The sequence below is a fragment of the Nyctibius grandis genome, chromosome 5, assembly GCF_013368605.1.
Source record: "Nyctibius grandis isolate bNycGra1 chromosome 5, bNycGra1.pri, whole genome shotgun sequence".
NCBI classification, from domain to species: Eukaryota; Metazoa; Chordata; class Aves; order Nyctibiiformes; family Nyctibiidae; genus Nyctibius; species Nyctibius grandis.
The window spans coordinates 5,400,031-5,426,679 of record NC_090662.1 but is presented as its reverse complement, the minus strand read 5'-3'; the positions used below and the strand labels follow the sequence as shown (position 1 = coordinate 5,426,679).

The 26,649-nt window shown below is 45.5% G+C and overlaps 2 protein-coding genes across 3 annotated transcripts in view; both read right to left on the bottom strand.

Moving 5' to 3' along the window:
- The window catches only part of TAF3 (TATA-box binding protein associated factor 3), a 124,987-nt gene extending 111,424 nt beyond the window's left edge, over nucleotides 1-13,563 (bottom strand). Inside the window, exons 1-2 of the mRNA XM_068402196.1 lie at nucleotides 13,304-13,563; nucleotides 1,552-1,794 (exon numbers count right to left, since the gene is read on the bottom strand). Of these exons, the coding sequence (XP_068258297.1) occupies nucleotides 1,552-1,794; nucleotides 13,304-13,469 (409 nt within the window). The 5' untranslated portion in view covers nucleotides 13,470-13,563. The remainder of the gene's footprint in view (nucleotides 1-1,551; nucleotides 1,795-13,303) is intronic.
- Nucleotides 13,564-19,284: 5,721 nt separating this feature from the next.
- Nucleotides 19,285-26,627, bottom strand: ATP5F1C (ATP synthase F1 subunit gamma). 2 transcript variants are annotated; one of them, XM_068401003.1, is made up of 9 exons: nucleotides 26,522-26,627; nucleotides 25,714-25,748; nucleotides 24,631-24,762; nucleotides 23,791-23,995; nucleotides 23,196-23,339; nucleotides 22,743-22,807; nucleotides 22,007-22,162; nucleotides 20,787-20,883; nucleotides 19,285-19,422 (listed from the first exon to the last, which is right to left on the bottom strand). In XM_068401003.1, the coding sequence occupies exons 1-9, from the start codon at nucleotides 26,563-26,565 to the stop codon at nucleotides 19,419-19,421; spliced, it is 882 nt and encodes a 293-aa protein (XP_068257104.1). In that variant the 5' UTR covers nucleotides 26,566-26,627; the 3' UTR covers nucleotides 19,285-19,418. The 2 variants fall into 2 exon arrangements, with proteins under 2 accessions (XP_068257104.1, XP_068257105.1); XM_068401004.1 differs by lacking the exon at nucleotides 19,285-19,422 and having other exon boundaries at nucleotides 20,783-20,883.
- Nucleotides 26,628-26,649: the final 22 nt, after the last annotated feature.

Sequence of the window (26,649 nt, the reverse complement as noted above, 5' to 3'; positions counted from 1 at the left end):
GATTTTAGTACCTTCTTATCAACCCAAGAAAGTATTTCTGCAGTTTCACTGAAACCCAGCAGTTTCCCTTCCTGGGTTATATTAAGGCAAGAGACATTAAAATGCTATTGATCTATAAAATAACTATGTATTCTATGCAATTAAAGAAAACAGAAAAGTTAGGTCTAAAGAGCTTCAGAAATACTCATCAGCATGAGTAAGTCCTCACACTGTAACAGGAAATACATATTTTTTCTACTGCACACACTAAAACCATAGCATCTGACAGCCCTTCACACTTCAGGTACCTGTTCCTGACTGTAATTTCACTTAGTCTAACTGGAGCACATAGTAACTGCATCTATCTAGCTGAACATGATGTATGAAAGAATGAACCTACACCTACTACAGCATACTAAATCACTGAAAAACTGCCCCACGTGACATTTGTACCAGCACAGGAATGGATTTCGTTCACTCTATCAAGTGATTTTGGTCATGTTCATCTCTACGCTGTGCAGAATTTTTACACATATTTCAATGTTCAGACTTTCAGACCTTAGTTCTTAAAAAAGAACAACATGCATAATAGAGGATGATATCCATTCTGTCCCCACAGAAATTATAAATTAAATAAGTATCATGTGAGGATTGGACCTGTTTGTCTTTTGGAAAATAAAGTTCTTCTGTCTGGGATTTTTGTACCTGGTCCACAAGCTTACACACATTTATTTCCCCACAAAGTATAGCTGTCTGATGTTCACTATTCTAAGGGAAAGTTAGATTAGGTTGCGTTTCTTAAAGGTTTATCTTGTTAGCAATCAAGTCTCATGCAGCTGAAAAATAGAAAAAAAACAATTTTGCTTTTTCCACTGCCACTGTTAAAATTCTCAGGCTAACTGCAGCTCGTAGCATTTGTATACCTGGTTTCACTGTTACAGTGATCCCCAAGCCCTGCCGCCGTGGGACTTCTACACAAGAAAGGGAAGGAGAGCAGTCGGAACAGTGGTGATGAAACCCTAATCAACATTAGCAAAGAGAATTAAAAGCAAGCACCGTGCCTCTAAATGAATCTTACTTCCTTATTTTAAATCTGACTTCATTTTAATTGGAAGAGGGTTTGGGTTTTTTTTGTTGTTAATTTTGTTCAAAGGAAGAAGGAACAGCTCTCAGGAGCTGGGAATGCTGTGCCAGTCTTGACAGCCTTCCTTCTTCTACCTTTTCCAAATTATGTAAGCTCTTGCAGCATATACAAGAGGGAGGCTAACAAATAAAAGGTCACGTAAAGCATTCATTGCTATTGTTACCCGAAAACTTAAAATTTAAATGCATTATAGAAACACGCATTAACACGATTTTTTTTGATACCAGTCAACCTTAGAATAAAGTAAAAGAGTGAAAAATAAACTTGCCACAGCACTACTACCTGTTTTGAAACCATGCTTGTGTAACACCCACTGGGTCCTTTCTGAGCGACTGCTATGGGACAGCACAGCTCAAACTGCTCAAGGATGCAAACAAACATGCAAACACAGAGGGACCAAAACTTAAAGCAAAGGATTAATTTCACACCTTCTTGAGAGGAGACAATAGGTGGCATGTAATCAGGGATGTACTCCTTCCTTTCTTCTGCATCCTTACTTCCCGGCTGGGGAAACTGCAGGACATTGTTCTTGCTGACAGGGAACGAAGGGATTTGATGTGCGAAAGTGACAGGTTCAATATTGTGTATATAATCTTCTAGCTCATGCAGGTTAACCCCCATAAGCTTGAAGGCATCACCTACATCATCCAAAATTGGATCTGTGCGGCCATCTGTAACAAAAAAAAAAAACAACAATAGAATAACATTTTTGCAAAAATCAAGTTTAAAAAAAAATTGACCCGCAGATCTACGCTTAGAGATTACACTGTGCCACGGCTCACCACCAGTAACGGAGATCACTGTCCCACAGTTCTGCCAGGTCCACCGTTCATGGGGCTATACATGTTTCAGGCTAAGAACACACTTTGATTTAAAAGTGTTTTGTTTTGATCCATAGCACGTTGTTTCAATTCATACCATTAAAGAACTGCACCTCAAGAAGCAAATCAAGCGACACCGAGGGAGCAGCAACAGGCAGCTTTACCTGGCAACAGTCAACTAACGCCGTGCAACACCACTTCAAATAGTTTTCAATTTCATAATGTCAACTCAAATGAACGAAACAAGCCCTTAATATGCAGAAAGTGCCCCTTTACCCGTATGTAACAGACCAAACATTATTTTTCAATCTAGAAAAGGAACAATTTCATTTTGCTGAACTGACTGTAGTTTATGGGTAGCAAAAAAACAAAGGTATCTCGTGTATCTCTTGATAACACAAATATTTCACATAGTATCTTTCCACCAGATGAAATCTACAGGCTGCATAAAACTATGAGTCACTTTACCTACCGGTTAGATATACCTCCCGGATGAAACACAGGAATATTAAGTAGCGGTCTGATGAGGACAGAATATTTTATACTGAACTTCAGGGGCTGATTTCCTGGGGTGCAATTTAAGTTTGACTCTACAGCAAAAATCATATTTTTTATGAAAAGCATAGTGAAATCTTACTGGCTGTGCAGTCAGGATCTTTATTTAATAGGATCTCCAAGAAAACAGTCCAAGAGAGGATGCAGTTTGTTCTACACATGTAATTTGGCTCAAAGATTTAAACTATACAGCACAGAAGTCCTCCAAGTGCCTCAGTTTCCCTGACCTGACAGAGGGAAATCCCTCTGAAGGCCTCTGGAGGGAGAACTGGGCACCTGGCTTTGGTAGCCAAGGCACCACTTTGAGTCTCATCCTAACTTTTCGTAATAACAATAACACAAAAAAAGATGCCTTAAACCCCAAACATGTTTTTTTTTTTAATTCAATAAAATTATACTGAATTATGAAAATTGTGTATAGTTGGCTTATGAAGATATTACATCCCTACATGATGATAAGCTGTGATTTACTTTAGAAAGTAATTATGGAAAACCAGCCCGTGCTTACTGAAGGCACACAATCGCTATTGTGAAGCCCCAGCTTCGGAGAACGGGGGGAATGCTCTTTTGTTTGTCCTTTAACCTAATCTCTTCTTGGTTTATCTTAAACCTGAAGCAGTCGAGCAGGCTGGTTCTCACATCACTGGATGAATTCAAACCCCCAGCCAACTTATGCCTGTAGGTACATTTAGCAAATAAGAATTTTGTTCTAGAATTTCTCTTCTTAGTCCTGCGGTGAAGATAAGGGTAATACTCAGATTATGGTTTTGATTCTCAGCTCTGTAACACTGGCCTCTTGTGTGACTCTGAGCAAGTCGCTTGTGTTTTAATTCTCTCCACAGCTAAAAGGGAGATCAAACCAAGTTATCGCCTCTTTTGTCCGTCTGTATTTAGAACGTGAACTCCGTACGGCAAGAACCATCTCGGATTTTGTTTGTATAATACCCAGCACAAGTGCAATACCCATTTCCCCTGCAGACTCCAGGGACAGAGAAATGCGGAGACTTATATAAACATAATTAAAGGAGGATATCACTGCTCTGGAGTAGTTATGAGATCTCTGTAGTTATTAGGCAGATGGTTTTATCCTTAAAAAATTACATTTAGACAATTGACACAGCTAAGAAATTTTGTGTCATCGCTTTTAGTTGCTCTTCAGACTACGAAGATACTTTTGAACTTACTGAACCATTTTCTAAGGTGTCAAGTCTGAACAAGCACAAGTTGGACAGCCAGTCAGAAAAGAAAAACTTGGGGAAAACTTAACAAGCCCAGAAGTAGAGCACAGTTATTCCCCGGACGCTCCTGAAATCACTGGCTGTGCTGTTTGCAGGACGGGGGGATTCACGGTGGGCATCACAGCACTCATTCCCCGGTGGGCATTGCCTAGACCTGGAAAATGTACAGACATACACTGTGCTGGTGTCCAGTTTCCCTTGGAAGAAGAACCAAGAGCACAGGCAGGGGAAATACTGCAATAGGTTTCCCAGCTGGACAAGCTCGTGCACAGGACTGCAAGATACACCACAACACCTACCCCGTTACTGGGGCTCCGTGCAGGTGTTTCAAGCACCTTGCTCAGCGTGTGCCTCTGACACCAGCACCATTAGGTACTCAGGGTGAAAGTTCGGTCCAGTTTATCACTGCGATAGGAAAAGGTCTTTCCCTGGATCTGCACGTGATCTTTTTAATGTCCCAAAAAGTGTACCAACATGATTAGCAAGTGATAAATGCTAAAAAGAGCTTCCTCCTACACGTGCTTATTAAGAACACGTGGCAGAGGATCAACTACTACGTGTAATTGAAGCACGGAAATATTTAAGCAACCATATAAAAAAACAACTATGTGTGTTAGAAAGCAGGTTCAAAAGGTGACAAAAAAAACCCTGAAGATTAAATTTTCCCTTTGACATTTGCCTCCAAAGAGACAATGCCAAGTCATAAGATTGATTAAAAGCTAAAAAAAATTTTTAAACCTGCAACTGTCACAGGACAAAAGGATTTATTTTCAAGACAGAGTGTTCTCAGTAGTAAGAGCGTACAAAAAAGGTTTCAGGTCTGTATTCATATCTGTATTTAAATCAAAACACTTATCAACTGGAAATATACACAGCACAAAAATGCATCAAATGTAATTTCAGGTGATTCATCAAATAAAGGCTTGTGCCTTTATACTTTTAGTTGAACAGTTTAGCATTCCTCTTCTCTCTCTGGTTTAATAAAAATTCACTAAAATAGCAGAAGTCAGACACATGAAAAAGAATGCTGACAAACACGTAACACGCTCTCTCCTGGTCTTTCATTTAGTCTTAGGCTTTTTTCTGTAAGTAAACGATGCCAAAAAAAAAAGTTTAATCTGTGTATACTGAACTTGTTCCAATATTCTTCAGATATTTATGCTATCCTCAGTTTAAAAATTCAGATGCTGAAGTCTCCCAGTGAAGTAATTAATCCAATGTCACACAGCGAGTCAGTGCCAGATCACAACCAGCTTTGGAGCTTTTGGTTTCCAGGCTCTTGCTGTTCCCTACACCACGACGCTTCAAGTAATATCTGTTTGTCCAGGATTGGAAAGAGATGGAAGGAGGTGGGAATGGTTCATCCAGCAAGTTACAACTCTCCTCCTTACCCCGCCAACAGTGAACTAAGAAAATATCTTTCTCACGAGCTTTTAAGCTGTTCTATCTCCCTGAATGGGAACTGTTCTCTGAAACCAGTATATTGCTGCGGCGAACAGCAGAGCTAAATTGAGACCATTCGGTCTCAAAACAGCTCACCAGAAACCTGTGGGAATGGCCACACAGTTACGAGACTCTCAGCTTCCCTATGCATGAGAAGGAACGCTGGGTGAGGAGGAATCTGCACACAGAAATGGATCCCTAAATGTACAGCAGCAAAACTACGGGCAAACAGAACCCACACAGAGCCCAGTATTTGGGTGGGAAGTCACCCAGCTCTCAACCCCGCTGCTCAGCGTCACCTGCAGATAAACCTGTTTAAAACAAATCAAACAGAACGAGGGCAGTGCACTAACTCCCCTTCAAGCAATAAAAGCTCACTTTCAGTTTGTGGGGAACAGGAATTTTTAAAAGCTACTAAAACATAGTTATTTTTGCAAAAGTCACAAGAATTCCTCCAGCAAACAAGCTCTCCAATGCTCATGTCATCCAAAGAAACTGCGAGGGGGTGGGTGGCGGTCAGGGAAAAACTATCTTGCTTTCCTTAAAATTCAGTCTCAGGAACAGCTGATTAACTTTTGTTAAACTCATCCCCATCACTTCCTCCTTCCTGGCCCAAAATTCATATGAAGCAGTGAAAATTTAACAAGTGAGTCAGTCCAGAATAGAAAAGCTTTTAGTTTTATGCCGGGTTTTCTAAAGGGAGCAACTGCAGCTCTATAATAAATACATTGAGAAAAATTAATGAGTCGCTACCCATGCAACACGTACTGTCTACTACAAATAGCTCAACTATAAAAGAGATTTTTAAAAAATTTTATTTTAATCAGCAAATTATTAGGTATAGCTCCTTGGTATTTTTATTACAGGCTCTGTAACAGATTCCTTGTGCTCCAGCACATCACACAACCCTGTCACGCATTAAATACCCATGTATCTACGCTGAATAGTGTCACAGTTTAAAGCTGGGCCAGCTATTAACCAGGTGGCAGATGCTCTCTGTTAACCCTCTTCCCCCCGCCAAGGGAAAGGGAAAAGGGAGAGAGACTTATGGGTTGGAAAGTTAAAACAGTTTTAATAAGCTATAATAATGAAAAAAAAGTATAATAACAATAGTAATAGAAATAATCAAATATATACAAATATATACAAAACCAAGACAGGCAGAGTTGCTCCCCCCAGCATGGGCAGAGGGGAAAATGCAGTACCTCCCCCCAGCACAGGCAGAGGGGAAAATGCAGTAGCTCCCCTGCCATCACACCTGCAGGCTTTTAACTGGAAAATTGGCAAAGCTGGTACCAATCAGTGGGAGACAGGAGGGCCCCTCCCTCCTGGGCCCCACCTCCAGGAGGCAGTGGGTTAGTGATAAATAGGAAAGTGAGAATGATGTGTGTGGGATGGAATACCTCGTTGGTCAATCTTGGGTCACCTGCCCTGTCTGCTCCCCCCTGCAGCTGCGACCCCCCTTCGGCTCTTCACTCGTAAGCAGTGAGGAATTTAGCAGTGACCTTGGTTTCTCTAAGACTAATTGGCCTGGTTTGGGCCAAACCAGGACAAATAGTTACTCCGGGACAACTCTTCCAAGCAGACAACACATCGCTTCCATCCAGCACCCACAAGAACAGTCAGAAGCATGCACAAAAGATTATTTAATAGGTATATATGACTTATTTAAGTGGGGAAAAAGGGGCCTATTAATGTAGTTACCAGACAGGCAAAAGCATCTTCTTGCTATTGCTGCTCAGTCTGCTCCTTTTCCCGGTAACCTTATAAATGCCAAGCAAAAAAACCAAGTTGACCTTCTTTACTGGTAGCCAGCAAGAAGTTAATTAGCTTAAAAATATCAACATTTAAGGTTATCAGGACATAAAGAGGTACATTTCTTATAACAAATGTTATGGGTCCTAGACAGATGTTTGTTACAACAGTCATTCAACATCAGTACAGGGAATCAGCTCATTTGAACTGATCACCAAAATCTAACACTTTGATAGAGGTTATTATTATATATTGGTAAGAGTGAAGGAAAAAAAAAAAACCCAGAAAAAACGTATGAGGTAAATTTGACATTTAATTAGAAATAAATAAAAATTTGGTTGATGCCAGGTCAATTCTCTCCACTGTGGTAATTCCCAATGAAAATATTGGTCTGCTGTTTGCATTCTCCAAAGCAGAGATTTGCTATAATGAAGTTAAATTTTCCTTTACAGGAGACTGTGCAGTGGCACTGGAGCAGGTTTTGAGCCAGCTCTGCTCTCTCTTGGCAAAACATCTTGCAAGATCTGTCATTTTTCCTTTCAGTTACAATGTTGTGCTCACCAGATCAGAACCTGCCTTTTGAATATAAACGCAGTTGCATTATTAATGTCAATTTAAATATAGTATTTATTATTATTTATATTTAATATTATGTATTTATATAAAATTAGTTTTAGGTAATCCTGCAAGGAGCAGGGGTTGGATTCTATGATCCTTACGGGACCCTTCCAACTTGAGATATTCTACGTTTACATAAAAATATACATTAAAAAGTAGTCACAAAATATGAAACAAAAACCAAGAAAAAAAAAAAAAAAAATCACAGCACATCCAAGCATATGCTCAACACTGAAAAGTTAATGAAAAGTACTTCTGGATCCAACGCACCTCAAATTTAATTATCTAGTTTATTACACTTCTAGTTTTAGCAGTAGATAATCTAAATTTGTCCTGTTAAAAACTAGGAGTAAAATTAGTTCCATTATGTTGCACTGCTTTACACTACTGCTGAATTATGCCTGGGGGCCCTCAGTGATTAAAGTTAAGAAGCTTCTAATTGGTTGTTTTTTAAAGTAATGCAATAGAAAAAATCAGGCTTTTGGGGGCATCAGCCCCAACTCCCTTCCTTGTCCCTCCAATTGCTAATACCACCCACACAAACTGAACACTCTGGAAACTGAACTCTCTTACTGGATGTGCGAAGTGAAGAGGCAAAACACGATGTATTCTGCGTGTCCATACCTCACCATCCCACTGCCAAGCTGCATTAGCTAAATTCATCGCAAAAATGAAGTAGATACTGGTCTGTCTTCGTTGGACAGTTCCCCAATATAAAAACCCAACATATACAAGAAAATCCAGAGCAGTTAACCCAAAGCACCACCTCTGCTGCCACCTCTATCAAAGCACGTGAAACGTGAGTGCAAAACGAAGCGGCACATAACAGAGAACTTTTCCCTTTTCACCTCTGCTTAAAACAAACAACAACAATGCAGAACTCTCCTCTCAGAAACCACACGGTGTCAGTTTGGTTTGTAGTTCAATACCTTAATTACATACTCCAACACTGTTTTTCAAATATTTTATTTAAATTTTAGGATAGAAACATGTGTGAAGTGCACAGCATATTGAACAGGCTTCCTCTTAGAAGCTTTCCACAAATTTGAACAGCAGAACGTGGTGTACTTTAACAGGAAAACCCTTATTTTCCACCCTGTAAGTTGACTCTCTACTCCACCCCCAACACAGCACTCACAAGCATTTCACGGCATCAAGCACATCTCAAGCCCGCTTTGCAAATCCTTTTGCCTTCTCTTTGCAGCCACAGAAGCTCCCATCAGCTACAGCTACAGCAAATGCAAAGAAACAACAGTAGAAAAGTAATGAAAATCTTGAATGTGGCTCTCCTAATGGGATGTAACAGCTGGAACAAAGATCTAACACAGCTGGGAAAGCCATCATTTTCTTTTGCAACTGAGAAAATAACTGAACAGCAATGACATGCTTTTCAGAGCAATACCACACTGTCTCAATTATGTCAGAGTAAATCCATTCAGTTGCGAATACAAAGATTATGTCCCTCCAGCTGACAACCCTGCTAGCTCAAACCCCACTGGTTTGACTCCGCGATAACACACTGACAATAAAGATGCTACAATTGGAATTTAATTAATTCTACTTATGCAAAACCATGGCAAAATTCAACTCATTCATCCAGAGCTGGGTTTGTACAGCAACTTATTTTAGGAGCAAAAGGAAACAATTCTGAAAAAGCAGGGAGATGTCAGCTGAGCATTAAGATGTCTTTTTACAAACCTTTTAAAGAAAGAAATACAGGAATCGTTTTAAGAGAGGTAATACAAAAAATACCGTATCACTGGCATGAAAACAGCATATTCCCCTTTTCCTCCACCAAAAAAAAAAAAGACTGTGATACTTCCTTCTCCATTCATAGAGGGGAAAAAAAATTCCTTTCCCCACTTTCAGGAAGCACACCCAAAGCAAGAGGGGTATACCTCAGTTCTACGCACTTCCAATTCCTCAAGCACCGAAAGGAAAAAGCTGTATTTTCACCATCTCTGCATCTTTTCCTCCCAGTCTTTCAAACGCTGCCAAACCTGTGGCAGAGGCAGCTGAGCTCAGGGGGCAACACTGCTCAACAGCTCATCTCTTGTGCAAGCAGTGATCCAGTTACAAAAGCATCTCCCCAATATTTGTATTAACCCTATCGAAGGACAGCTCTGAGCCAGCCTAGGTTAGCTCCTTTTTCACCCCATAACTCAGTTCTCCCAAACTCTCTATGTTGACCCCTCTAATCTCTTTACAGATTATTTCTGTTTGGATTGAGATACAGACTTCAATGGTGCAGCAGCTGCCCTGGTGCTGCTGGTTTAATATTGCACAGTCTCATGCACAGACTAACCATAAACAGCTTCACATCCAAATAGCTCTCAAATTTGCAGAAAGCCTGTACGAGGAAACCCATTCAACCTAGAACTCAAAGAGTTCGCAGCAATATCATGAAGTCCCTCCAAAGCTCAGTTACACTGGCAGTGCCAGACTCGATCTCAATTATTCCTGAAATCACGAAGCAGAGGCAGGAGCGGGTACGTTCAGCTCATCACTTTGCTTTACTGGGGATCGCTGCAGCAGTGAGAACTTCTGCTTCAGAGAAGGGACATGACCACAGGCAGCAGCACCTTCAGGCCACGGCTGCTCCTCTCCTGACCAAGCTGATCACGCCGCGCCTCCTGACTTACAGGTCTTCGCTCCATACACTCTCCAAATTCGCTCTTGCAGAGGAAGACAACATCTCCAGCCTTCACAGTTCCTCTGATCTCGAGGCTGCATCCACCACCAGCTGACAGCAATATGCCTCTGATACCCCTCTCATCCGTGGCTGGGACACCCTCATCAGCACAGCTCCCACAACTCGGACACAAGTGCTGGCAAACTTTTCCATTCACGTTTTTCAGGGCTGCCGTCCCTGTCACCTCTCCCATTGCCTCCCGCAGTCCCCAGCACATTCTCTGAACTGGTGGTGTTACGGTAGCCCCAAATCCACCATCAGTGAGTCACCTCCTCCTCACCCAGCACTTCAGGCGAGCAATCACATTATCCATCCCAGCTCCAAGCCCTGCTTCCTCTAAATGCCCCCCTCGCTGCCAGACCCAACCGCAGCAGCTCTGACCTCTGCCCCAGGGGCTCTCCAGAACTCCCCCCTCCACGAGTACACACAGACACGTGGAGCAGCGGCAGCCCACAACCCCACAGCTCCCCAGCACGCCAAAGGAAGGGGGGACGTGTCCCTCTCGGCACAGGAGGCACAAGCAGCCCCGTTTCTCCATGCACACACAGCCTATACCCACCCCTCCAGGGCACCCTCGCTCCACACAGCCTCTCCACTCCGTGCACCCCTCCTTCATCTCCCCCCCAATACTTAGGGAGCCAGCAGCAGCACTGGCAGCCCCATCTCTGCACACACATCACTGCTGTCCTCTCCACCATGTTACACCCTCCCTGCCCCACACGTAGAGCAGCAAAGGCCCCCGCACACACAGACCCACGACCCTCCAACCACACTGACAGCCTGAGCCTTGCTCCACATACCCTGCAATGCTCCCTGTGTTCAGACCCAGCAGCCACCCTGACAACCTCCCTCTCCCCACATGCTGCCATCTCCCTGACCCATCACGACATCAGCACCCCCTTCTTGCCATTCCCACACCCAGCAGACCCCTACCACCCTCTCATCTCCCCAGTCAGCAGTACTGACTCAGTAAGCAACTGGACATCCCACTCTCCCACACCCCCCATTCTGCAGGTGCCAGCAGGCCATCCACCCCCACTGCAGGCTCTGCAGGGACACACAGCATGCACCCCGAGGGACACACAGCTTCATCCTCTGTCACACTCCCAGACCCAGCAGTGATGCTTGTTGCCCCTTCCCCAATCCCACCCACACATACTCCATACTCCTACGTGACCCAGCCAGCAGTCCTCGCACTGACTCCCAGACCTCTCCTCTCCCAGTTCTCCCTCTTGGTGTAAACTCACCCTTTCCACACTCCCACCCCAGCACAGCCTCTCCCCAAATCCAGTGAGGTACTGGGCCTCCTGCCCCCCATTATCACTCCCAGCTCCTTCTGCACGTGCCACCTCAATGGCCGCATTGGCTAACTCCAGTCCCCCACGTATCCAGCCAAACCTCTTCCACTGCATCCACATGAGGACACTCACACCTCATGCCACGTGCACTAAAATTATCCCCAGCCCCATCCCTCCTGTTCTCCATACACATACTCCACACCTCCCACATGCAGTCCCATCACCTACCCACGTACTGTGCACTACAGCTCCATCTCCCCCCAAAACCACTCCAGTATATCCCTGCCTTCACACACTGCAGCCCCACATCCCCCATACACACATTCCCATCCCATGTGCATCCCTGACCATAGGCACCACAGCCCCACGCCATCCCTATACACATACATCCCTGACGCCACACAGCACAGTACATGTGCATCCCCCGCCAGCACTAAAGCCCCACATCTCCCCTTGCACACGTGCACCTCCAGCCCCACAAACCACCGCCCCCTTACACACATACACCCAACACAGAGCGTTCCAGCCCCAGCAACAGCGTTCCCATGCAGGTGGAAACTGCACGGTTTCCATGCAGGTGACTTCAGTCCCCCAAGGCACACCTCTCGGACCCAATGCACTGCAGCTCCAGCTTTTTACTCCTCACACACACCCCAGACACACGCACTACAGACCCAGCTGTGGGGTTAACACCTCCCACCTCCCTGCCCCGCACATCCAGCCCAAACCTTGCACCCTACAGCTTCAGCAGTTCCCCTCGTGCCCACATCCTGGACCCTACACACACGTCCCCATGTGGAGTGGGTCCCCACAGCCTCCTCAGCATTCCCACCAGGGCACAAACTCTGACCCAGAGATGAGCCAGGACAACAGAGCAGCAGCATCACATCCTCACATGCACACATCCCACCCAGCAAGGGGGCTTGCTGCCCCTTCTCCCCTCCCAGGACATCTCCAAATCCAGCACACTACAGCCCCAGCAGCAGGGCCAACAGTGCCATCTCCCCCAGTTGTACACACATACCCTGCTACCCTGCAGCCAGAGAAAGTGGGGGAGCAGCTCCATCTCCCCACACTCCAGACCCTCTGCCTCAGGGCTCTATTTCCCCCAAGTCCACAGTCCCAACTCCTCACCCTTGCCCACACCCCAGACCCATAGCCCATCTCTCCCTTGCAACAGGGCCCCTGTTCATCAGCACTGCCCTATGGTATCCCTCATCATCCTCTCAGCCCCCTGCACTGCTCCACAGCCCAGCTCCCCTTCATCCTCCTCCAGCTGGAGCACCTCACAGCCCACCTCTCCACAGCCCCCACCACTGCCCCACAACCTGATCTCCCCTATGCCCTCACCTTCCCCATGCTCTCTCCCTACAGAATTGCCCCACAGGCCACCTCCCCATGCCACCACAACACTGCCCCACAGCCAACGTCTCCATAACAACCCCCTGCAAAGCACTCCCCAGCCCCCAGCGCTGCCCTACAGCCTCCCACCCCACAGCTGCCCTCCCCATGCCCCCGCAGTGCTACCCCGCAGCCTTCCTCCCCACAGACTCCCCTCCTCACAGCCCACCGCACTGCTCCACAGAACGGCCGAGGCTGGCACGTATTTATAGAGGTCACTTGGTCCAGCTCCCTGCTCAAGCAGGGCCACCCACAGCCGGCTTCCCAGGACCGTGTCCAGACGGCAACAACTCCGTCCCTCGCCGCTGCCCCTCTCCCCACAGCACTGCCACCCACACCCCGGCCCGGCCCGCACTCACAGAGCTCGCAGTAGCGGTGGCAGCCCCGGCCCAGCCCCTGCAGGTACCGCTGCAGCACGTCGGTGAGGAGGTCGCAGGCCGAAACCTGCACCGAGTCCCAACCCAGCGCTTGGCAAATCTGCGCCACCGACACCCGCAGCAGCCACCGCGAGTAGGTCTCGCACATGCCGGCACGGCTCGGCGCGGTGCCACCCGGGCCCGCCGCCCGCCCTGGGCCGGGAGGGCCGAGGGAGGCTCACGCACTGCCCGCCGCCGCCGCCGCCATCTTGGCGCCGCGCCTCCACGCCGCTGGCGCCAGGCCGCGCCGTTCCAGCGCCGAGCGCATCGAGCGGGGCGCGGCGCATCGAGCGCTCGGCCGTCAGCAGGACGGCGGGGCGGCGGGGTTATGGCGGGCGGGCGGCTGTAGGCGCGGAGCGGCTCGGGTCACCCAGGCACCCCCCAAATCGGGGTTTCCTACAGCGGTGTGAGGAAAAGTTGGTGTCAGGCGGCGTTTCGGAGCGCTGGAGGCTGGTGGGCCCTGGGCCGGGCTTCCCCAGAGGCCAGGGACCGCCGTCGCCCCTTCTCCTCCGCAGGCCCGAAGCAGCCGAGCGGGGGCCGTACCCGTGAGGCGCTGGAGCAGTCCCCACGCGCGTCGTTTAAACAGGCAGCAATGTCCCATGTTACCAGAAAGCTGAAAATTCTCGGACAAAACTGTTTATCCGAAGCCTTGTTTGACTATTTTTCTCTTTTTTTCTTCTCAGCTGGATGGAGAAGGCAGGTGTTGGCCCTCACCATTGCTGGGATTCCCCTCCACTGCGGGACCTAACGCATCTTTTTAGGAAGAAATTCTTTCCTGTGAGGGTGGTGAGACACTGGAACAAGTTGCCCAGCGAAGCTGTGGCTGCCCCCTCCCTGGCAGTGTTTAAGGCCAGGCTGGATGGGGCTTGGAGCAACCTGGTCTAGTGGAAGGTGTCCCTGCCTGTGGCAGGGGGCTTGGAAGTAGATGATCTTTAAGGTCCCTTCCAACCCAAACCATTCTATGATTTTATGATCCTCCAGCAATTCGTACCCGCAGACATCAAATGTTTGCTGTCAAGACCTTGCCATTAAATCTTTTCAGTGAAGCCCTTTAATTTGGGTGAAGCCTCTTCATGCTAATCCTGTCAGTTGGTCACTTTTTGATTTAGAGATTGCAGCTTTGGGCGGTCAGGTCCTACCGCATCACTCCAGAGCTGTACGGCCTCGCCACGCGTGTTGCCATATGTGTCACGTGTATGGCTGACACTGCACCAGGTTTGTCTTGGTGCAATCTCCTGTGCTCAGGTGGAAGTTGCAGGATTAGGTCTGTGCTGTGAGGAACGGGAATTTGAGAAATGGGAGAGGACATTTGAGCATAACGCAGAGAATCCTGTGACAGTGAAGAGCCTTAAGGACACAGGAAGGAGCCTGATTTAAGACACTTTAAAACAAAGTTGGCTTTAAGCTTGTAGGGGATGTTTCTCCTTTGCAACAACAACAACAAAGGCTGTTTTGTTACATTTCTCTCTAATTTCAGTAATTCCTCCAGAGCTAAGAAAAAGACGACTTCTGTGAATCTCTTCTGCAGCAGCAGTTTTTCGCATGTGGTGGAACCACCAAAAAAAAAAAATACCATTTTTAAGAGCCAGTATGAGCCAAATTGAAGGGAAGTTGGGGGGTTCTTTTGGGGAAGCAGAACCTTGCAAGGTCACCTGTATGTAGGCGGGTATATAAATAATTCCATGTAAGGCCAAGATTGACTAGGCAGTAGAAACGTCACCTTTGGGAACAGATGTAGCAAAATTGGCAACAATGAAGGAAAAGTGTTTATGAGCAAGTTGTTTATTTGGGAAGAAAAAAGAAACAAGCAGGGAAAGGATTAAGCTATGGTGGCAAAAAGGAGGATCCAGAAACAAAACTAATGGTTATGGCATTGTGTGGGAAGTAGAATGAGGAGTGAGAGAGCTGTTACTGAATGGTGGCTGTGTGTCCACTAACACCACAAGTGCAAAACTGTAACTCGTAATTGTGTGTAACTAATCAGAGCATGAAGGACAGAATGGTAAATAATAGCGGTCTATTATTAGAAGTTAATTAGTTCACAAATTAGCTCTTTGATTTATTAGACCATTAGTAGCGTGTTGATTAGTCAACAAACAGCCCAGTCTCTTTTATCAGTCACATCTCAAGTCTACAACCTGAGGAGAGGGGAGCTGGGCCCGTGACAAAGTCCTGCAGCTCATCGTTTGTCAGGGCAGGTAGATGTTCTTTGCTCACTCCCTTCAGGCTGTTGAGAAGCTTTGGGCAGCTTTGAACTGGCATCACATCTTAGAAACATATTTTTCTGAGTGCTCTAGAAAGCTGCAAATGCCCAGGCCCCCTTTTTGAAACTTCACAAGTATTCTTAAGGGCAACATGCAGTTTTGACATGGTTCCCCACAACATCCTGTCCTCTAAATTGGAGAGATACGGATTTGATGGGTGGACTGTTCGGTGGATGAGGAATTGGTTGGATGGTCGCATCCACAGGACAGTGGTCAATGGCTGAACATCCAGATGGAGATCAGTGATGAGTGGTGTCCCTCAGGGGTCTGTACTGGCACAAGTGCTGTTTAATTATCATCTTCATCAATGACATAGACAGTGGGATCGAGTGCACCCTCAGCAAGTTTGCAGATGACACCAAGCTGTGTGGTGTGGTTGACATGCCGGAGGGAAAGGATGCCATCCAGAGGGACCTGGGCAATCTGGAGAAGTGGGCCTGTGTGAACCTCATGAGATTCAACAAGGCCAAGTACAAGGTCCTGCACCTGGGTCAGGGCAACCCCTGGTATCAATACAGGCTGGGGGATGAAGGGGTTGAGAGCAGCCCTGAGGAGGACTTGAGGGTACTGGTGGATGAAAAGCTGGACATGAGCCGGCAATGTGCACTTGCAGCCCAGAAGGCCAACTGTATCCTGGGCTGCATCGAAAGCAGCGTGGCCAGCAGGGTGAGGGAGGGGATTCTGCCCCTCTGCTCCTGTGAGACCCCACCTGCAGTGCTGTGTTCAGCTGTGGGGTCCTCAGGCCAGGAAAGACATGGACCTGCTGGAGTCCAGAGGAGGGCTGTGAAAACAATCAGAAGGCTGGAGCACTTCTCCTATGAGGAAAGGCTGAGAGAGTTTGAGTTGTTCAGCCTGGAGAAGACAAGGCTCTGGGGAGACCTTATTGTGGCCTTTCAGTACGTAAAGGGGGCTTATAAGAAAGATGGGGACAAACTTTTTAGCAGAGCCTGTAGCGACAGGACAAGGCGTAACCGTTTTAAGCTAAAGGAGGGTAGATTGAGACTAGATATAAGGAAGAAATTTTTTACAATGAGGGTGGTGAAACACTGGAACAGGTTGCCCAGGGAGGTGGTAGATGCCCCCTCCCAGGAAACATTCAAAGTCAGGTTGGACGGGGCTCTGAGCAACCTGATCTAGTTGAAGATGTCCCTGCTCACTGCAGGGGGGGCCTTTAAAGGTCCCTTCCAACCCAAACTATTCTCTGATTCTATGAACATGGGATTCAAGGACTCGGAAAGAACTTCCCTCTGTGGACCTGCTACTTCTTAAGTATATCGCCCCGACCCGGGCTGTGTGTGAGGTACTCCTTTGTCTTGAAAGGGGGAAGAGGGGAGGGCTGGAGGTTGCAGAAAGGATTTCCTTGCCTATCTGAGAGGAATTAAAGGATGTGTTGTGTGGGGGGCAAGGAAAGGAACAGCCAGATGGGTTGGGGACAGCAGGAGGGTCCCCAGTGTACCCAGCTGGATATAATTTCACATGGAAGAGAACAGAGAGAAAGGATAAAGTTACAGAGGAAGAGGGCAACATAAATCATCAGGATTACCTCAAAAAGTGGAAGTTGTTTAAACAACGGGGCTAGCTCTCAACTTTAACAGAGCCAATGACAACCTACTGTCTTTTTAGGCTTGCACTTTTTAAGCGGTTTCTCCTATTTACGCAGAAAAGGAAAGAAGACGAAACGTGATTTAAAAGGGGTTCTAAATAAAAATAAAATTATGCTTAAAGAATTACAGGCTCCAGATGATGAGAACTGGGACTTGCATAGATCAGGGACTTCTACGCTATCGCAACATCCAGTGGCTGGTTTTTCTTCCCACATTTTAGTATTCCCTGAATTCCCCTATTCCAACCCGTCCCTGTGTGAACAGCAGCACTAGAACTGTAGTTCCTTAAAAGAAGTCATTAGAAGCATTTTCTAAATACGTAACAAATCTGCTCCAAGACAGCCTCTCGCTTCCCTGAATCCCACCTCAGGTGGTGATTCTGCTTCCCTTCCCACCCACGTGTACCCCTCGTGTGCACAAAGGCAGCCCGCCGAAAGCTGCGGGGTAGCACCAACACATCACTTCATTAAGCCAACACATGAGCTCAAGCTTGGCCCTCGCTCGTCTGGTTTCTCGACTAGCTGACTTGGGTCCGACTCAACCCAACAGCAGCCTGAGGAAGTGAGTGGCTGCTTACGCTTGTCCCTGTGTCACACTCACAGATGGCTTTGAAGCTCAAGGCCATTTCCATTCTCTCCTGCTCTCTTCTGCAAACCCTGTTTCCGTCACAGACATTACTGAGCCCTTCAAGGCTCTCCTTTTGCTGACCACACCAGGAGTGGCAGCTCTCTGCTTCTATGGTTACACTGGACCACTATTTCTTTCTTACGCTTCTGCTACACACTAGATTTTACATTTTTCCTTTCTCACATTTCCATCATGCCCAGCGAGGGCTGAGAACTGCAATATTACTGTACTTTATAGCATGCAAATGTATATATATTTATATACACACATTGACCATGATATGACCAAGGTCCTGCCTGTGGGTCAGGACAATCCCAAGCACAAATACAGGCTGGGCAGAGAATGGATTGAGAGCAGCCCTGAGGAGAAGGACTTGGGGGTGATGGTTGACGAGAAGCTCACCATGAGCCAGCAATGTGCAGTGGTAGCCCAGGTGGCCAACCGCATCCTGGGCTGCATCATCAGCAGCGTGGCCAGCAGGTCGAGGAAGGGGATTCTGTCCCTTTACTCCGCTCTCATGAGACCCCACCTGGAGTACTGTGTCCAGCTCTGGGGGTCCTAACGTAAGAAGGACATGGAGATGTTGGAACGAGTCCAGAGGAGGCCACAAAGATGCTCAGAGGGCTGGAGCACCTCTGCTATGGAGACAGGCTGAGAGAGTTGGGGCTCTTCAGCCTGGAGAAGAGAAGGCTCCGGGGAGACCTTATAGCAGAAGAGGGACTTTTTACAAGGGCAAGGAGTGACAGGACGAGGGGGAACAATTGTAAACTGAAAGAGGGGAGATTTAGATTCGGTATTAGGAAGAAATTCTTTCCTGTGAGGGTGGTGAGACACTGGCCCAGGTTGCCCAGAGAAGCTGTGGCTGCCCCCTCCCTGGCAGTGTTCAAGGCCAGGTTGGATGGGGCTTTGAGCAACCTGGTCTAGTGGAAGGTGTCCCTGCCTGTGGCAGGGGGGCTGGAACTAGATGGTCTTGAAGGTCCCTTCCAACCCAAACCATTCTGTGATTCTATGATATAAACAGCTGCATTCTAAATAAACACTGAAATGACTCACGTAATCAGGCCAGTTCACTTTAGAATATGAACATCTAGAAACAGTGCTAATATGATATTCAAATGAGACGGAGATCAGTGTTCCAACTGCACAATGCAGAGAGGTTATTCTACAGTCTCCTCCTCCAGCACGCAGTACGACATACATAACAAACCAAGACTTTCAAACACAAGGTGAAGACAGGCAATCTCTTCCACTCTTCAAATGAAGAAATACCTGCTTATATGTTTTTGCATGCCAGATACATGACAAAATGTAGAGCACAGCTTTTAAAAATTATGTTTCAAAGAGTAACCAAGTCTAAATAGCTGGTATTTATATATTTATCTAAATATTTAGACACCAAGAGCATTTGCTCCATGGACAACAAAGAGCATTTGTTTCATGTAGGTGGTTTATTGTAAGAATTTACAGACTTCTGGAGCTTTACCACTTCTTCACAAAATAACAGAGCGGTCTTGTTAACACAGACACGGGCAGGTTAAGCCATGTGCTCCGAAGAGCTCTTCTTCACCTGTAAGGAAAATGGAAGCAAATTAAAATCCTTTTATTTATTCTTTTATTTAAAACTTTTATCTCCTCCAATTTGAGTACTTCAACTCTCCATCAGGTATATTTTGCCTTCAAGTTTTAAATCTTGAATATGCTTATTTTGCTACAGAAACCTCTTCAGGTACAATGTCTTACATACAGACGCTTCTACGTCATTGCACAAGGTCAGGGCGCTACGAAAAAATTAACCCAGAGATGTTTAAAAACCACAGAAAACGATGTCAAATTGTGGACATATGCTATCATGGACGTATTTTGATTAAAATTACTGACACTTAAGAACTTTTTGTTCAGAGAGATTCAAACTAGCAATGGGCTGTTTCTTTGGGAAGAGAAGTTTACCTGATCAACAACACTGAGTTCTGACTTCCTCATTTGACTTCAAGATTGTCTGTGTCAATTAATTTTAAAACACATTCTAGTATCTGTTTCATAACTTTACCTCTTGGGTTTGGCTGAACCGCTTTTTCCGATTAATTCCTGGTTATGGTATTACGAGAAAAAACAGAACAAGCAGGTTAGGAAGCAAATCATGCAAATTCAGGCAAAACTATGCACGTACTTATGACCACAAATGTATTGTGAGGAGCACAATACAGCACGTAACTGCTATATGGGATGTATTCCAGGCACTTTGTAAACACACAGGATATTAACACATGTATTTGCATCCGAGTATAGCACAAATTTTTAGCTGTTAGATGTAATACACATTAGCTACATGCAGTTACAAATTGTGGTCTAAGCCCACGCATTTGTAACCTGCAGTACACACCTTTGCAAAACTTCTCAGGGAAATAAGCAAAATACTGAACTTAAAGTAAAACGCACATTCAGTATCAACAGACTTTGGAAACTCCCTCCTTCTTCCAACCCCACCCTCAAACTCTCAGCTTCTCACCACCACCACAAGCTGATTTATCCAGAAGCACTGCAGTCACCTGCGTTGCTCTCCCCCACCCAACACTACTGGGCTGTTTGAGCAGACAGAGCAGCAGGAGCCCAGCTAGAGGGGAGAAGGGGAGAAATCCACTTATTGCCAAAAAGGAGGAAAAACACCACCTGTTCAGGCAAGGATGCGTGTTGAGCCTAAAGATCTATTCTACCAGCTTTTTAACTTTATTTGGCCAAAAAAAGACTGCCAAACTTCACACCTGTTAGTAGAACTGCACAAGCTGAAAACTTGGAGTCATGCCACGGACTGTCCTCCCTTCTGTTTTAGGACCTACATGCCCTAACCGTCCCCGTTGACCCGACTGAAGCAGGATGCACAAGCATTACATGACTTTGCAACAACTCCGATTTCACATTTGAACAAGTACTCACAGAGCAGCAGCACCAGAGATGATCTCAATAAGCTCCTTGGTAATGACGGCTTGACGGGTACGGTTGAATGTCAAGGTCAGTTTGTCAATCATCTCAGCTAGAAAACATTAAGGTTGGAATTTAAACATGTAACAAGTATTCAAATACAGATAAAAGAGAAGCTGTATGAACAAAATACCAAACAGTCTTGTAAATCCATGCAAATGACCAAGAGGCTTACTGCACTGTTCATTTTTTTCCCCTACAGATAACACTACTAGTAGACAATCTAAAAACTTGATAATTTAGCTTGAGACATCAGAGTTAAACATCTGAAGAACAGCTGACAGACTAGTAAATACCATAGCATGACATCACTGATTTTAACATAACACAACCATGCACTATTTGCTTTTAAATTAGATTTCACTGTCAATAACTACACTGGTATTTCCTCCAAGTTACTGCTGTTCTGGTAAACAGAGCCAGATTTTTTTTTACATTTTTCTTTCTTCAAATTTTTTTTGAAACAGAGAAGGTCTCACCACTTTCTCTCAAGATAAGGTGGTCAGCAGAGAGCCATACCTACAGTTCCAGGTAGCCCAACTGCACATCACATCAGCTTCACTGTCACCAGTACCCTTTATGTAACACTACCTTCTTAGGGCTGAAGCCTTATCAACTTGCCACGTTAAAAGCTACTAGCTGTCTCCCACTCCTACCAACTGCATACTCTGCACTCAGTTTGGATGCCTCCCAAGGAATACTTGTGCATTCTCAACTTGTTGCATGACAAGTGGTGAAGTATTTACTCGTTTAAGTTTCCCCACCTCTAAACTGGCACAGTACTAATTACACTGAGCTCACAAGTAGGTACAGGTTTATAAAAATTTTGCAAATCCTCAGACCAGCCACATGAGAAGAACATAAAGAATTTTCGGTCATTACAAGATTAGTTGAGTATTTTGTATTGTTATTAAAGAATATGTTATTTCACTTCCAGTTACCTAGTCTTGTTTCTCATATACTTGACAGCAACCCCTCTTTCCAGAGACTAAATAAGGTTCACACGTTCAGAAAAGAATCCTGGTTGAACTGGCTCAAAAACAGATTCAAAATGGAATTAAACAGAGAAACCAGCTCATTTCTTATCATTTTGGAAGCAAAGAATTACACAAGAGGAGGTCAGTACTTTCATGCTACGCTACTGAAGTCCTGGGAAGCCCACTGCGTAGACTTACAAGCATTTTTGCTAGCATTGTCCATAGCTGTCATCCTAGCACTCTGCTCGCTGGTGGTGGATTCTTTCAGGGAGTAGTACAGAATATTTGCTAGTGTAAACTCCTGGTAGTTTCTCAGCACATCAGCATCAATATCATCATAGATACTTAAGCTTTCTGTAAAATATAAAAGAGCAGACTCAGAGAAATCCAAGATATAATACTTCTAGCAAAAAATATGCTGCCATGCGAAAGACTCCTAGGCTAGCCTGCTTCTCAACTTAAGGCAGTACAGACAGATTTTCTCTACATGCAACGTGTACTTTCATAACAAAATTTTAAATAGGAGAGAGATTAAGTATTTTATGTGTGTTTTAATTCAATTTAATACTAGGAAAGTCAGATTCTGACCAAGGCCAAATACATTATTGGTGTATTACGTTTATTCTTCCCATACAATGCTGCAGAAACATTCTGCATTATTTTTATGGAGTAGTGTGAAGTCCCTCAAGACCCAGGCAGTTCAGTGCTGAAAACACTGGCACTGACAGAGTTTTGCATATGCTTAGTTCTTGCTTGAGAGAGAATGTCAAACCAAAATTAGGACAACCATTCTTTTTAACCTCCTTGTCCCACAGCATCTTGGACTGCCAAGATAAAACAATCTGGTAAACTTATGATACATGCACCATAATAAGAAGTTTTAATACCCTATTTATCACTTCACATAACTGGGGGTTTCTAGTTCACTACTTACCAGAACCAGCAACTGTTTCAAGGGAGAAGATCGGTTTTTCATCGGTCTTGTAGGAGATGACAGACCTGTATAAAAATAGTGTTAACAGGCTCTCCAGTTCAACTAACCCTTAATTGAGTGTTTGAAATCAAATTAGAATAGACAGCCTCTGGCCTTCCAGTTCCACAAAGTTCCACAATAATCCTGATGAAGAGATCTCAGATACCACATGGATATAATGACGTGCTGACTGCAAATATAACAGCACCCACTATACAAGTAAAAAGAAAATTCCAACCACAGCTATTAAAAAACGCCCCAATGGCTCTTCACACACACCAAAATACACTCCCTCCTTCAGAAATAAAGTAAACATGACAAGTCACAGTCAGTTTTCATATTACTTCATCGGGCCAACGTGCTGTTTGAAGCCTCCTACCCAATTGTTCCAGGGCAGTTTCAGTTTAATCTTACCTGAACCGATTGTAGATGACAGAGCCTTCATCAAATTCAAACCCAGAGTTTAACAACTCCGAGGCAATGACTGAAGCATCTCCAAAGCTCGGAGGTCTCCGGCCCACTTCTCTGAATGTCAGCAGGAGGTACTTGCCATGTGTCCTGCAGTAATATCAAATCTGTGTTAAAACAAGTGAATGCTCTAAAGCACAACTATGTGGCACCAAGAGGCAACGAGTCCCAGTAACTTACTAGTGTTCAGAATGAAGCATTTTATTCAATTAGGGTTGGAGATAAATTTTGCCTTTTTTTTTTCAGTTAAATTATATGATAGCTTCATGATAAACACAGACTAGTAGCAGTGCTAGTTTTGCCATCTTTCAGACTTTTATTCCAAAACTATAATAATGCTGTGCAGCAGTTTCATAAGTGTCCAGATGATCAAAAAGCCCTCTTACCATATTTGCAGGCTTTTTTTTTTTTTTAAAAGGAACTTGAACCTGTCAGTTTCACTAAGTGCAATTGCCTGTGAATGCCACACAGCTTTCCAAGCAGTCTTGAAATTTCTACCACCCCACCAAAGCAAAGCAAACCAAACTCTTCTCCTTTTTACCTCTGAAGTAGGCCTCTGATCTTGTCACCTACTCCAACCACCATAACTTCTTTCCCTGCGTTCGAGAGGTTGGTAATCTCGTTCTTCAAGGCTTTAGCAATAGACGTATGGATAGCACCACACAGACCTCGGTCAGAGGACACACCAATAAGGAGGTGCTTCTTCTTGTCCTCAGGTGCCTTTATTTCTGCTTTCTCGTAGAGAGCTAAAAATAAAGATGGATAAGTTATTCAAGGGTGCCAGGAAGCAAATAGGTCATATCAAAATACTTCTGACTTACTCTAACTGAAGTAATTTCTAAAGGGGTTCCAAATCAGAGGCAGATGAGTTTTATCTCCCTCACGATCATTCAAGTTTGCACATTATCTGACCAGAGGTGACAAACAACTCAAAGCCAGACACATCTCTGCATCAGATATCACACAATCAGTGTCGTTACTTAGTAAAGTTCACTGTGCAAGTCTGGTGCCTCAGGAGCACGTGCAGCCCAGGAGTCCACAAGAAGGTTTGGCAGTAGCTGTAGATGCTAGAGACAGGACACAATTCCATAACAGGCAGAAGCAGGCCAGAAATTCTGAGCTGTGGTGCTTTAATGACTAACAAAAACAACCACACGAAGTTAAAAAGGTAATCAGAAATAATAATGAATTTCACATTAGAACTCTTAAATCACTTTTCATAAACCACATATCAGGAATACTCAAGGTGACATTGGCCTAGAGATGCAGATTCTTTTGGAAAAAAACTACCAAAAGGTTAAAAAAGTCTAGACATTTTACCACCCCCACAACAGCCTTCCTCTTCTGTTCCCACAACACAAGTGCAAGAGTCTTCTCTCACCCAGTGCTCCTGTTCCATAGACTCTAGCAGGCTTCAGCTCCCTTTCAGCTCTTGCGTATTTTGCTGCAGAAACCATTTTCATGGACTTTGTAATTTTCTGAATGTTCTTGATGGACTTTAAGCGCCTGGTAACTACAAGGTTAATAGTTGAAGGTCATGGGCTGTATTGGGCATAACGGCATCAAAAACAAGCAATAAAATGCTAGCAACTGCCACCCAAAAATGTTTTGCCAAGTTCCTCAAAGGAAAAAAAAATAAACAAACAATGAACAAATAAATCTCACAGAAGACGTGCCCTTACTACTTACAGTAAGAAAGCAGTAAGAGTAGCAATGTGGCTAACACAAATACATCTTTACAATAGGTATGTTTTTTCCCTCAGGCATAACATATAATTAATAGTCAGCCCAACCTAAGATCTATTTACTATTCTCTTTCCTTCCACTTCTACATGTTTCACAAATATATCATTTGAGGTATATTGTCATCTTTTCCTAGATGACAAGGGGAGGGGGAAAAAGAAAAAGACTCCATACTACAAAGAGACAGAATAAACTTCCTCCTCTGTTTAGATTGTGGCAAAATAAGATTCATAAAAATACTGATGCAAAAAGAAAACAAAATGGGTGTCCTATAGACAAGTGCAATTGCAAGGCTATATCTCTGTACAAGAACCTATGGGGAATGGCTTAAAGAAGCATTATCAAAGTGAAATGATTCAGTCAACCTTTTTCCCCACAATGTTGGATAAATGCACAGGGAAATAAACATAAAAGAAAATAAATTCATTCTTAAAGGTGAGCAAAAATCTGGTTTAGCACACATGATAAAGTTACTTTGAAAATATGTTTGAGTAGAACCATATTGGTTTGCTGAAATGACTAAATTAGTGCTAAAACCATTTTAAGCAATGTCTTTCTGAAAGACACTTGTTTAACACAAGAGGTGCTGGAGGCTCATACAGCAGTGTTACGCTGTATCACAATTAGTTTATCCAACAGAGGCTAACTGTAATTATATTTTAACATATGGTTTTCCTGCAACAATTTCCCTCTCTCAAAAGCAAACAAAACCAGTACTTACTGTCTTTTAGAGTTGCCATATTCCTGACTTGGCCCCTGAAAATGAATGCAGGAGAAATTAGGATAGTTCACTAGCTCTCCAGCAAACCAACAGGTGCCAAGGAGAGGTCCCTTTCAGAGGGATGGAAATTTAAGAATTGATGTTTCTTAAAAAGCGTCGGTAGTAGGGACAAACCACTCTAAACCACGCCTTGTATGCGTACCTTCCACCCTTCCCCTCATCTCCTGTATCATTTCATGATCCACTGCCTTGGATAATGGCACGATGTAAAAACGAGGGCCAGACAGCATGGCACCAGAGGGGTACAACTACAAAAAATTTAACTGCTTTTTCAGAAACGATTAAAACGAAGCAGCAGAGGCCACACCATTTCCTGACAAGCGCGGAGTCTCCTTGCACCGCCTGTCACCTACGAAGCTGTCCTTCTCGCTCCTCTCGCCTCGCCCATTCACAGCCCCCCCCGCTCCCTCCCTACGAGCTCCCGCCTCCCCCTTGCCCCCCACCCACACAGCCGCGGCTGACAGGACGGAGCCTCCGTCCCCGCCAGGTCACCGCCGTGCCCCCGGGAGGCCGCTCGCCCTCAGCCTCACGGTCACGGCTCCTCCAGCCACACCGGAGCCCACATCACCTCAGAGGCTGGGCCGGGCAGCGGTCCCGCCACCCCCGGGGGCCGCACGGCTGAGGGCAGCGTCGCCCCCTCAGCCCCTCCAGGGCCGGCCCCAGCCGCCCCGCCGCTTGCCGGCACCACCGGGACGCATCTCCCCCCGTCCCCACAGGACCATTCCCCTCCCGGACCCCCGCCCGTTACCATTGCGGCTGGTAAAGCGCGACGGCGACCCCACGGGCGAACATGGCGGCACCTCCACCACAGCCCCGCTGAAGGTCAGCGCGCCCGCACCACGCATGCGCGCAGCCAGGACCGGCGGGAGGGGGCGG

What these genes read in the sequence shown, in the direction of transcription:
- ATP5F1C (XM_068401003.1), bottom strand. Translation starts at nt 26,565, where the DNA reads ATGTTCGCCCGTGGGGTCGCCGTCGCGCTTTACCAGCCGCAATG. An exon ending in TATGGCAACTCTAAAAGACA is followed by an intron (nt 24,763 to 25,713) that starts GTAAGTACTGGT and finishes TTAACCTTGTAG; the next exon opens with TTACCAGGCGCTTAAAGTCC. An exon ending in CAATGCTAGCAAAAATGCTT is followed by an intron (nt 20,884 to 22,006) that starts GTAAGTCTACGC and finishes AATGTTTTCTAG; the next exon opens with CTGAGATGATTGACAAACTG.